The 13,327-nt window shown below is 47.9% G+C and overlaps 1 protein-coding gene across 1 annotated transcript in view; it reads right to left on the reverse strand.

The window, feature by feature from the left end:
- Window positions 1–13,327, reverse strand: part of FAM120A (family with sequence similarity 120 member A) — a 118,264-nt gene that overhangs the window by 41,263 nt on the left and 63,674 nt on the right. The window contains exons 6-8 of the mRNA XM_051846971.3: window positions 9,094–9,191; window positions 8,627–8,889; window positions 301–388 (exon numbers count right to left, since the gene is read on the reverse strand). Of these exons, the coding sequence (XP_051702931.3) occupies window positions 301–388; window positions 8,627–8,889; window positions 9,094–9,191 (449 nt within the window). The remainder of the gene's footprint in view (window positions 1–300; window positions 389–8,626; window positions 8,890–9,093; window positions 9,192–13,327) is intronic.

Here is a 13,327-nt window from a genome sequence, read left to right on the forward strand (position 1 = left end):
GAGAAATGGAATTAGCTTCCATTTTAAACACACACATCCCAGGTACTTTCTCAGTTAATCCTCACAAAACCCCACAAGGAAGTTGAGTTCAGCAAGGTTCCAGCATCCTGTCCAGCAGGGGAGGGGCTGCAGTGAGACAGGCAGGCTGAGGGCTGGCACAGGACCCCTTCAGCCCTGTTGTCCCCCTGGAAAAGCACGTATCACTGATAGCATGCTTAGGGGGAGTGTCTTTAAAAGGATCACCAGCACTAAGGGTATAAAGAGCCAGGACTTAAAGAATAAAAGGCACAGACTTTGTACCTTTGTTTGGTCTCCTGCGTCCCCCCGTGCCTGAGGCTCTGCATGGCTTCCTGTCTTCTCCCAGCCAATCTTGTTCCCGCTGATGTGGCTGAAGGTAAAGAGGACACAATTACTGGTTCCTGTGAATCATGTTCCCAAGAAGCTCACAAGAATGAGGAGGACCCTAAACTGAATCTATGGACTCAATAATTAGAATACCTTTCATGCTTTACAAATCTCACTCCCTAACACCCCTTCCCTACAGATGTAATTCTAATAATGGAATATTTCACCCAGCAGCCCAGATATCCGTGATGAGCGCAGGACCATGGTGGGCACAGGAAAGACACAGACAGGCCCTGCCTGGAGAAGCCTCCAAGCGCCATAGGGAGACCCAACAGAGTCCCACTGTGTAACTGACTGCTATTGGCCAGGATGAGAGTTTGTGTTATTGAGATCAAATGTCATACAACACTTTAAAGATTTATTTATTTATTTGAAAGTCAGAGTCATACAGAGAGAGGAGAACCACTGGTTCGCTCCCCAATTGGCCACAACGGCCAGAGCTGTGCAGATCTGAAGCCAGGAGCCAGGAGATTCTTCCATATTTCCCAAGCAGGTGCAGGGGACCAAGGACTTGAGCTATCTTCTACTGCTTTCCCAGGCCATAGCAGACAGCTGGATCAGAAGTGGAGCAGCAGGGACTCGAACCAGCGCCCTTATGGGATGCCAGCACTGCAGGCAGCAGCTTTACCCGCTATTGGACCCTAGAGACTAATTTAAGGCAACATGTATAGCACATTCAGCCTGTTCACGGAAAGGTGCATCATTGGTCATGACCTTGGACAGATGACTCAGATTGCAAAATCAGGAAGGCTGGGAAAGTGCACTCAGGCCAAGGAGAGATTTAGCAAACAAGGAGTTAATGGACATGTATTTGGAAAATGGTTATTTGAGGTAAAATTGTAAAAAAATAGGGTAGGAAAGTGATGGGCAGATTATGGAATGTCTCAAACACCATCACTAAGCGCTTGTTATAAAACTGTTGGGGGGCAGAGCTGTGGTGTAGCGGGTAAAGCCACCGCCTGCAATGCAGGCATCCCATATGGGTGCTGGTTCAAGTCCTGGCTGCTCCACTTGTGAGCCAGCTCTCTGCTATGGCCTGGAAAAGCAGAAGAAGATGGCCCAAGTCCTTGGGCCCCTGAACCTGCATGGGAGACCCAGAAGAAACTCCAAGCTCCTGGCTTCAGATGGGCCCAGTTTCAGCTGTTGCGGCTATTTGGTGAGTGAACCAGCAGATGGAAGACCTCTCTCTCTCTCTCTCTCTCTCTGCCTCTCAAATAAATCTTAAAACACACACACACACACACACACACACACACACACTGAGTGGGACCCATTTGTAGCCTAAGAAAACATGTGGTTGGTTTAAGCAGCACTTTAAAAAAACTGAAATGGAGCAGACCCCAACAAGTGGGGAGGACAGAGCACACAGCTCCGAGCACTGTCCCTGCATAGCCTCTCAGAACAGTGCTCACCACAGGGCAGCCCCCAGCGCGGCACACTGCCCCCCTGCTTCCCTTCCTAACTGACCTGTGTGACAGACTGAAAGATTTTAGGATCCATTAATTTTATATTCCAATTGACTTCATTTTAGTTCTATCTTTAAAATCTACAAACGAGGAGATATGAGATGGCCTAGCCTCATTCTAGCTCCTTGATCCTAGTTACACAATGAGTTCCTCTGGTCAATGAACTATACACCCAAAATGACAAGACTGCCATCATGCCCAGGCTCCAAGGTCTCCACAGCACAGCAAAACCACTACTCTGCACAGGTTGGCTGGAATTTCAAGATGCATCTTAGCAGACCAGAGAAGCCTAGTGACAGCCAGGTGCATCGACATCAGGGCAAACACCACTGGGGTGGAAGGGTCTGATCCTCTGACAGGCAAGGAGATGGAAGTACCCAAGCTAGGCTGACATGATGCAGGGGAGGCTCAGGAGGTGGGTCCTGATGGGAGGGGAATCAGGGTGCAATGGTGAGAAGCTGGGGAGAGCAAATCACTCAGTCATGGCCTAAGGGCACACATGCATGCCAACGAGGACACAAATGTTAGGAATAGACAAAGTGCTTTCCTAAGTGGCAAATAGACACACATGGCTCTCGCTCCTTTCTCAGGCTTATTGGGGTTTTTCACTATTATCTGGCAGGCCCACCAGTCAGGAGCTACCCTCTTCCATCTGCAAGAGATAGTAACTGCGCACTGCAGCCTGGTAACAAGACTGACGCAAATATCTGCATCAATGAGTGGAATGGCTGGAACCTCTCACTGCAATAGGAGAAACCAAAACTAACTTTTGCCAACAGGTAACATTCAGAATTGCTTTTATAAGATAGTCAACACGTTACCATGTGTTAAAAACTCAAAACCTAAGTAAGTATAAAGCAGCAGTATATCAGCACAACAGATAGGCACTGGCATGTAAGGAAACGACCAGCCCCTTGCCTGGAGGCCCTGACCCTAGAGCAGGCTGGTGTGAGGAATCACAGGAAGCATCCACACCACCCCAAAAGGAGGACACAGGGCTCAGGACCTGGAGTGACAGTTAAAGTGGAGCTGAATGGAACCAGTTAGTTATTCTACATTAAAAACCAAAGCAATGGTCTGGTTTTATGCTGCACCAATAGTTAACTTTGAAGCAACAGTGAAAGCTTTAACATACTCACTAATTTAATTCACAAACAATACAGCAAGCTTCTCATCTAATATGATAGCTATGGGAACTGGTGAACTCAAGGCCATACAACCATCCCTTCAAATATCAAATGTCTCTGGGACAGCATTGTGGCATGGCGGGTTAAGCCATTGCCTGCGATGCTGGCATCTCATGTGGGTGCCAGTTTTGCTCCACTTCTGGTCCAGCTCCCTGCTAATGGCCTGGGAAAAATAGTGGAAGATGGCCCAAGTGTTTAAGCCCCTGTTACCCACATGGGAGACCCAGGTGAAGCTCTAGGTCCAGCATGAGCTGTTGTAGCTAATGAGGGAGTGAACCAGCAGATGGAAGATCTGCCTCTTACCCTCTCTCTGTAACTCTTTCAAGTAAATAAATAGATCATTTTTTAAAAAACCAGAAAGTAAAACAAATATCTTTAAATAAAGGCAAAAAGTTTTAAAAGAAATCAAGATAGTTTTCTTTCTGAATAGGACATTCGCATATCCATTTACGATTGTCAGCAATACAGTATAAAAACACTGATGCAATACTGCATATACTTGTCTATACATAGATCTACATTTACATACACAGATAAGAATATGAATATCCTTATAAATGTATTAAATATAAAAAGAAAAGAAATTAAGGCAAATTGTTGTCCCTAAGACCTCATTACTATAAAAGTCACATTTTAGAATATGCAGAGAAAAATAATGTATCTGAATATTCATTGATTCTTTTAATACAGTTATCACCTTAGAAGTGGGATCATGAGAGATTTCTCTTATTGTAATACAGCTTTGCATTGAGCTAATAATTAGAAAAAGATATACAACTATGAATTAGAAACTCCAATTCAGCAATCTCAGACTTGACTCAAATTCTACCAACCTAAATGAATCCCTGAAAACAACACAAAATAAACATCAGCACAAGGATTCAACTGAATTTTTTATAAAACCAAACCAGGACTAAAATGATCTGAAAGGTACCAAAAGAAAAACAAGAATGCTATTTCAATTTTTAAAAAACTTTAACTAAGAATAAAGCTACAAGTATATGCCAATGCTGCTACAACAAAAATAATGAGGTAAGTATTCAGTTAGAAAACAGCACGTTTCTCATTTTTCTGCCACGCTATGAAAGGCTAGGCCTGCAGGAAGTGACCGGTCTATGTGGTGCAGAAAAACTGAGCTCAGATGCAGACCAGGCTCCCCACAGGTGTGGCCTCTGTCCTCTCTGGGAAGACACCAGGCACCCAGCTACTAAGCCTGACATGCCCCACGTATCTTGAGGATGCCCCATCTACCAAGGACTTTTCAAAAATTCTAAAGAGGAACTCAGCCTCCCTAGAGTTAAGAGCCCATGACTCATAGCCCCATGTCCAGTGAAACAGACATCGAACAAGTGTCCAACTGAAGAAACTAGAATGCCAGATGAGGCACTGGAACAATGAACTGAAGAGGAGGGGGTAATGAACATGGCTGCCAAGAGCCATCTGCCACCTGTGCACACCTGCGCTGCAGAGTGCACTCCACCCTCCCACAGAGCCACACACCCCTCCCTAGAGCACTCATGGGCAAGGCTGGGGGCTGAGGGGCAACTTCTGGAGAGCTGGGCCCCCATGCCCCACCAACCGCACACCATTTTTGTTTAATGACTTATTTATTTGAAAGGCAGAGAAGCAGAGCAAAAAGGACACACACACACACACACACAGTTATCTTCTACAGAACATGTTAAATGGTACCACGAGGAAGCAAAAAGTCAAATTCCAAATATGGGACAATCTACAAAATAAATGGCCTGGCTTCCCAGCAGTAAATCAGTGGCAGAGAAAGAGAGAGACAGAGAGGTCTTCCATCTGCTGACTGGTTCACTCCCCAAATGGTCACAATGGCCAGGGAGCTGGACTGGTCTGAAGCCAGGAGCCGGGAGCTTCATCTGGTTCTCCCACATGGGTGCAGGGGACCAAACACTTAGCCATCCTCTGCTGCTTTCCCAGGCCCATTAGCAGGAGCTAGATGGGAAGTGGAACAGCAGGAAGCCGGCGTCACAGGAGGTGACTTTACCCACTATGTCACAACACTGGCACCAGAATACTTTTATTTAACTTATGAAATTGCCAAATGTTGTTTGAAAGATTTATTTGAAAGAGTTGCAGAAAGGGGTCTTCCATCCTCTGTTTTACTCCCCAGATGCTGCAACGGCCAGGGCAAGGCTAGGCCAAATCTGGGAGTCAGGAGCTTCTTCTAGATCTCTCACATGGGTGGCAGGGGCCCAAGCACTTGAGCCATCCTCCACTGTTTTCCCGGGCACATTAGCAAGGAGCTAGATTGGAAGTGGAACAGCCAGAACCCTAACAGGTGCCCATAGGGGATGCTGGCATCACAGACAGCGGCTTAACCCACTACACCACAGCACCAGCCCACGACATTGGTTTTTAATAGTAAAATGTGATAGAAGGGGCCTGGTACTGTGGGGAAGGAGGTTAAGACTCTGCCTGCAATGAGCATCAAGTCCAGGCTGCTGTACTTCAATCCAGGTCTCTGCTAATTTGCTTAGGAAACAACGGGAGATGGGCTGAGTACTTGAGCCGACGTACCCACGTAGGAGACCTGGAAGAAACTCCTGGCTCCTTACTTTGGCTTGGCCTAGCCTTGGCTGTTGCTGCCATTTGGGGAGTAAACCAGTAGATGGAAGATAACTGTGTGTGTGTGTGTGTGTGTGTCCTTTTTGCTGTTTCTCTGCCTTTCAAATAAATAAGTCCATTTAACAAATAAATCTTTAAAAAATTAAATCAAAATAAAGATGTCCTGCTTTCAGTTGCACTCCTCAGGTTTTTCCAATGAAGACGACCGTCCTCTGACATGTTCATCCGCCGTCTGTGATTCCTCTGTAAGCTGTGTTAGACCTCCTGCCATTTAAGACACTTGTCTGTATAATGTGCAGGGGTGCTTTTCTTTTTCAGTTGTCTTTTTTATAAGTAACAGTCCCTACCACCTAACACGATCACCCTTTAAGAAAATGCCACTGATTTACTGCTGGGAAGCCAGGCCACTTATTTTGTAGACTGTCCCATATTTGGAATTTGACTTTTTGCTTCCTCGTGGTACCATTTAGCATGTTCTGTAGGAAACATTTCTAAATTGTAAAATTAGCCCTTTGTTTTCTGTTGCAGACATCCTGTCCCATCTGGTAAGTCCGTACAGAGCAAGCCTTGGCCTAACTTGGAGTGCTCTGCGCAGTCCTAAGGGTAGAGGGTGTGCCCAGGGCTTGAGGCACATCTCATAGGATGACCAGAAGATCTCTCTCCTTTGTTAATTTGCTGTCTAGAAAGTATAAACATCTTTACAATCAATCTGTTAAAGAAGCTAAGGGCAGAGTTCTGGGGTACAGGAGCTCATGAATTCCCAGCAGTGAACGATCCCACAGTACAGGGATCCATCTGTCACCAGAGGTGAGCAAACTCCCTCCCAAGGACTGGAAGGGTCTCCCTCCTCCCCACCCCTGCCCTGAGCCAGTCTAGGCCCACTCTGGGCACCTCCATCACAGTCTGGGGCCTCCTCTCACTTCCATCTCCCTTTTCCCCCACTCTTGCCTTCTGCCTGCTCTGCACCAGCTGCTCTTCTGCACCTCCTCTGACCATATTTGCCAGGGGTTTGTGAGTTCAATGTTTATACCACCCGCCAAGGGAATGCCACAAGGAGCAAAGCTCTCTCCTATCCTGTTCACTGTCCTTGCACTGGTAAAAACTAAGTGTTCAAGCACTGCTTGGCAAAATGAATGGGTAATTTCCTTCCATCCTGGAAGCACAGTGTAAGTGCAGGGTCTTGATTCAAAGGGAGAAGTCCAGACTTGCTACTCCTAGTGAGTTTATTTTTTTCAACTCCAAGAGCAATTCTCTTTCCTCTTAAGCACAGCCTCCAGCTACACAAAACACGCCATACTCGGTGCATTCGACATGCTGGAGCCCTTGTGAGAAGCCAGCATCGTTTCTTGCCCCAGGTGCCACAGCACCTGCATAAGCAAAGGATGCTGCCAGCAAGGGTGTAAACGCAGCCAGAGGCCCCCAGCCTCAATTCTAACAGGGCCATCTCTGATCTACGATGATGAAGTGCAGGCTGAGTCCTGTGGAGTTGCATGGCTTGGGTCCACACTGACCTGTGGCACACACACTGCCCTCTGCAAGGCATTTCATACCACAAAGATGGCCAAGGCTAGAGCATGCCCTGTTGGGGGTAAAGACAACACAAGCAGCATGAGTTCGGAGGAAAACAGAACCCCAGGGGCAAGGAAGCTTGACCAACGGGCAGGGCTACACACACAGCAGGGTGGGGACTCCTCAGCCAATCCCACTCACTAACCTGTGGGGTTGGATGGCCCCTTACCATCTGTGACCCTGGCCCTAAGGGCAGGCAGTCTCGACATAGAAGGCACCTCAACCTGGACTTGTGCCTGCCAGTCACTGGCACAGGAAGCCAAGTCAGAAGCTTATAGCTGCTGCGTATGTCTCAGAGCTCAGAAGGAAGACTGCGTGCTGAGATGAGCCTGTCTCGCACACTTTGATCCTACTTTGCCAATTTTTAAAAGAAAATCCACAGGGTCTTGGAATTCTGGAGCGAGGCTTCTTAGATCATCTGCCAGTTCTTAGGCTGCCACGTGGCAACCACTCCCAGGAGCTTAAGACTCACTTATTTAAATGCAGATTTCTGGGCCCCAACCCAGAACTTCTGGCTTGATATCATAAATACAATCTATCATGCTAGAAGGATCATTTATAACTCTCTACTTCATTCTAGAGTTTTAGAACTGCACAAACGGCAAAGGAACGTTTGAGTGTCATCCTGCTCTGTGACAGAGGGGGCAATCCCTGGTGGCAATGAACTCTCCAATGACTCTCTCAAGGCCAGCAGACATTTGCTCCCATTCCACAGGCGGTCAGAGGACAGAAGGAAACATGAGTGCTGTAGGTGATACAACAGAAAACCCTCACAAAGGCTGGGAACTGTCCCTCTTAGCTACCCCATACAGTAGAGTTCACACTAAGGAAAAGGAGACAGACTCAAAGGAAAAACGCTCTGTCCTTTCTTCTCTCTTTTCTGAACCGTAAGATAGTTTAGGGGCATGGCTCTAAGTGTAAGATCTCCTCAATCAGATGCTAACCAAATGTGGATCTGTGAACTACAACACTCCTCTAGGAGAACAGAGCCTGGGTCTAGGTTGCTTTCCGTGGTTTGGGTTGGGCAGTGTTAATTCATGAGCAATCTTACGGGTTGCTGAATTTAGAAGGCGAGGAAATGCAGCATCCTCTTGATTCAGAGGCCTCTGGGGGAATGGTGGGGTTGGTGTGTGAGAGTGAATAGTGCCATCCAGGGAATGATACCCCTTATGTTTTGGTCAAAGCCCTCCCCCGAATCTTTCCTGAAGTGCCAGGCCGTGGATGGGAACCCTCCAGAGACGGCCAACCTGCCTCACTCCTCTAGGCCAGAGAGTCTCACACTGAACACAGTGAACCTCCCACCCTCATAACAAGTATCTCTGAGCCGACACTTGTGCAGCTGCGCCCCAGGTGGCCCTCTAGGTCCCAGGCTGCAGGGGCAGCCCATGGCCTGTGCACACTTACTTTGTTGCCCCTGCACTGCCCTCATCGTTGTCTGAAGACGATGAAGTGGAAGAGCCAGGGAAGTAGGTGGAATCCACGTGGTTGGGGCTGCCACCCTGCGCTGGATTGATGGGTGAGGAGCGCTCGTACAGCGGCGTGTGCTTCCCCTCGTGCGGAATGTTGCTGTAGCTGTTCTGCTCCACCAGGGCCTTCCCGCTCGTGTCCAGACCGTAGGGGTACGGCCCCTGGCCCGGGGTGCCCCCTGGGCCGGGCACCTGTGGGGCCTGAAGCAGACAGCATAAGGCACAGGTCACATGCACAGGGCCAGACGAAGGCCCAGGCTGCCTCTTCCTTGCTAATTTTTAATTCAACATTGGGAACTACCTCACAAATCAATCCCATTGCTTAAGAAATGGCTCAAGCATTCACTGAAATGTGACACATGCGCAGCGTCCAAGACCAGCCGCCCCCCGCCGGGGTCACCTTACCGCGGGCTTCACTTGCAGAGAGGTCTGTGGAATGTTGAGCATCTGAGGGGGAACACAGGGCGGCACCATCCCAGGCATGCCAAATGGATTTGGTCTGGCTGTGTCAACCACAGGGGAAGAAAATAACACAACTGTAAGCAGAACACCATCACCCCAGGGCATCCCAGGGCCAGCCTACAGCCCTGGCTCTCACCTCTGGACGCTGACCCCACCAGTCCTGCTTCTCAGAGAAACTGGGGTTTAATGTTAGGAAATGCTCAGTCTTATAATGCCCACTTTGATACATGTGGGCTATGGTTTTAACTTCCCAGATGTCTCAGTTAACTTTTGATGGTCTTTTTGTTCTCATGCAGCCCCACATGCCTGACATGTCCCTGCCTCAGTCTTTCCCAGCCTGAAATCCCAGCAGAACCAGGAGCCCTGGCAGGCATCAAAGGAACAAAACAGACATTTTCCTTGGCTTTCATAGGCATGAGAATTTTACTTTAGCTTTACAATTAAGTTCTCACTCATCCACCAAATTTTGAAATATAAAAAGGTGATAATTGGGGTCAGCATGGTGGCATAGCAGGCAAATCAGCTGCCTGCAGTGCAGGCATCCCATCTGGAAGCCGGTTCGTGTCCCAGCTGTTCCACTTTTGATCCAGTTCGCTGCCCAAGTGCTTGGGTCTCTGCAATCACGTGGGAGACCCCAATGAGATCCAAGCTCCTGGCTTCAGCCTGGCCCAGACTTGGCTGTTGTGGTCAAGTGGGGAGTGAATCGGGGATGGAAGACAGCTACCCCCCTCCCCAACTCTTTCAAATAAATACATTAAATTTTTTTTAAAAAAGGGTGATTATTGCTGCTGCTACTTTGGTTTGTTTTTAATGCTAAAGCAAAACCATTACTAGGTTACACATCTTAATATTATAGTATCAGTAATTTGGGATTTTGTGCTCTCCTAAGACAATGTGACAAACCTATTCTGATGCACACTGGTATACTTATATTTTATTCTCACGCTAATTTGTAAAGTGATGAATTCTGTCTGGGAAGGGAAAGACACAGGACACCAGGTACTTCGATCTCTCAACACTTGGGCCCCCCCCATAGTTTTGTGGGACCTAAGGAGGCTTCAGGGGCCACATCAACGCCATAAAGAAACCACTGACTTTCTGCAAAGCAGCCGGTAAAGGATTTCCCAAGCTGACCCAAACCTGAGGTACATGAAGCATGGGTATCCCCATGGCAACACTGCAGACTACAGGAAGCAAATACACGTGGGTCATAGCATGGCCTGCACAGCACTGCCCCGATACTGAACAGTGACCTAAGGAGCCAGAGAGGGCACAGCTGAGACTCGGCCTGCCAGGGCCATAGAGAACACACAACCCATGAGGAAACACCACAGGCCTGCCTGGCCCTCATACTGGGCTGTGGCTTCCTAGCCTCTGAAGAAAACAGCGTTGGCAGGAGGAGCACAGCCACACACCACCACCTCTCGCCAAGATAAATAAGCCACGAAAGCCCCCAACCTGCCCTCTCAGACTCTGAAAGCTGTGGAGCTGGCAAGACGTTTGCTCAGCAAACACAAGCCATGGTGAAACCAGCAGTGTGAACCCTGTCCTGACGCTCTGGACCTGCAGCCTCCTGGAAGCAAAGACATGGGCGTGGAGGCCAGGCCCCCTGCTTATTTCTACCCACCCAGAGGACGGCCCAGAAGTTGTACAAGCTGCAATCTTCCTATCTCCAAGGGCCGTCAGCTCCCAAGTTCTGAAATGCCACGAGCCTTTGATCCTGGCTCGGAGAGTCCTGGCACAGCTTCCACCTTTGTGCTGAACAAAGAAAGCTGTAGCTCTGGGAGTACAGACTGTGCATGCTCACTTGCAAGCTACACTCAGCATGCAACATGCACAGTTAAACATGGACACATTTGCACACAGCAGACATCCAAACAGCATGTCCACTAGTTCTGTGCCTCCAAGTGAGAGATAAAAGTCATGTACCTGTAAAGGGCCTATTCTCAGGTGATTCGGAATCAGTCAGATTCAGAGCACAGACTATTACAAAACCCATTCAGGTTCTTGCACTATAACTTAAATTACCATAAAAAGTCTAGTTCACAAACTCTGGTAGCCAACCTTGCAAACCTAATCTTTGAGTAGCAACAATGAAAGACTGGACTCACCTATCCAATAGTAACAGCCCTTGGGTGAAGATGATCATTTTTGTTTTATTCTATTTGGGGCTATTAGTGCTAAAAAGTTCCTCAACAGCCTAAACTTTCCTTTACACAAACCTTATTATAGCTGCAAAGGAAAAAATATCTTCTAAAATCAGACAGCAATCATCAACCGTCAATGAACCCTTGTGAAGCCACAGAGCAAGGCACTATTCCCTCCTAACTCAGCCCAGTAAGCGAACAGATTTGTGCACACTGTTCCAAAGGCTGCTCCTGAGGGCTGCGGCCTCCTCTGAGCAGCATGCCCATGGCACCCAGCACAGCACCTCCACCCTCATTTACACTGACTGCAGCAGTAGACTGTTACGGAAAAGTACGCAGACTGAAGACAGAGATGGAGGAAAATGCAGAAAGACCACTTAATTACCACACGCAAATCATTTTCATTGTGCTAAACATGTGTTTCAAGTATGAAGACCATTTTAAGGATGAAAAAAGAAGGCCCTGGCGTGCCCTGCAGGCTTTTCACCTTGGGACTACCTCCAGTGACTCCCAGTTCTGCTCTGAACTAAAGTAAGATAAATTTAACAAGGGATGGAGTTAAACCAGAACCGCTATCCAGCAGCCCTGCATAGCCCTACTCCTAGTCCAACCTACGAAGCCTCCCTTGTACTTGGCATATTGTTGCTGAGGTGTTATCATAAAGAAAAAAAAAAAAAAGAGGTGTTTTTTTTTTTAAGCACAATTGTCCAAATATTTTAAACATGGTTAGAGAGGCATATTTATTAACTACTCATATTCTATAGAAGTTAAGACACAAAGTTGGGGGCAGCACTGTGGCGTAGCGGGTAGAGCTGCCGACTGTAGTGCTGGCATCCCATATGGGCTCCAGTTTAAGTCCTGGCTGCTCCACTTCCAATCCAGCTCTCTGCTACAGCCTGGGAAAGCAGTAAAAGATGGACCAAGGTCTTGGGCCCCTGCACCTGCGTGGGAGACCCGGAGGATGCCCCTGCCTCCTGGCTTTGGATCGGCACACCTCTGGCCATTGCAGCCCACTGGGGAGTGAACCAGTGGATGGAAGACTCTTTCTCTGCCTCTCCTTCTCTCTCTGTGTAACTCTGACTTTCAAATAAATACAGAAATCTTAAAAAAAAAAAAAAGACACAAAGTTATGGTAAAGAATGTTCATGTACTCTGCTCCTATTGTCCTGCAAGTGGACAGGTTCTGGAAAGACAGGGGTGGCCCTGGAGTGCCAGATAAGGGGCAAGGACAGTCTGGGTGCAGTTGTAGGCAGAGGGGGCCCAGCTACATAAGTTGGGTGGCCAATCCCCAATAGAGACCAGGTGCAAAGTCACCATCCTGGAGAGTGAAGCTGCAGACCCTGAGGGGTAATCAGCTTGGGGACAGCTTTGTGCAAAGAAGTGAAAAAAATACTGGTAAAGTGAGTAGGCGCAACAGGCAACTCTGCAGCACCTGAAGCACCGGGAACAATGGAAAATAACTGAACCGTGGAAGTCAATCAAGTCAACATAAGCAAGAACTTCCAGAACCAGATGAGTCAACACTGAGAGGGGCTGCCTTCACAACGTGAGGCTGCACATGAGAGCTTCAAGCCTCTTACCAAACGTTCCTGCTGTTGAACGTGGATGGCAAGAGGGAGACTTCAAGGGACACAGCCCCACTAACAAAGTCCACCCAGCACCTGAGTCCTGAGATGCAAACGTTACCTACATATACTCAATTGTGGCTTCCACGCCCTACAGTCCATCTCTCAGGAGTCTGGCCAGCAGGACAGTTGCACTGAAGGGGAAAGCTCAGGATGCAGAAGAAACAGAGCAAGAAGCCTCAGTGGTGTAGCAGTCAGCAATTAAATAAGATAAATTAATGTCCGTCCTTCGAGGCAATCTAGAAAGCTACTCCTATAGAGTCTATGGGTCCTTACTCAGAGTCACTGGTTAACTGAACTGATTCCTGTCCTGGGACCTAAGATTTAAACAACACTGATAGCCCTAATCATGTCCCTCCTGGGCAGTCACATCTTCACTCTTTCAGACCAGAACACAGTTGCATA

This window comes from Oryctolagus cuniculus, chromosome 1, assembly GCF_051225735.1.
Source record: "Oryctolagus cuniculus isolate XC-2025 breed Fujian yellow rabbit chromosome 1, ASM5122573v1, whole genome shotgun sequence".
NCBI lineage: Eukaryota > Metazoa > Chordata > Mammalia > Lagomorpha > Leporidae > Oryctolagus > Oryctolagus cuniculus.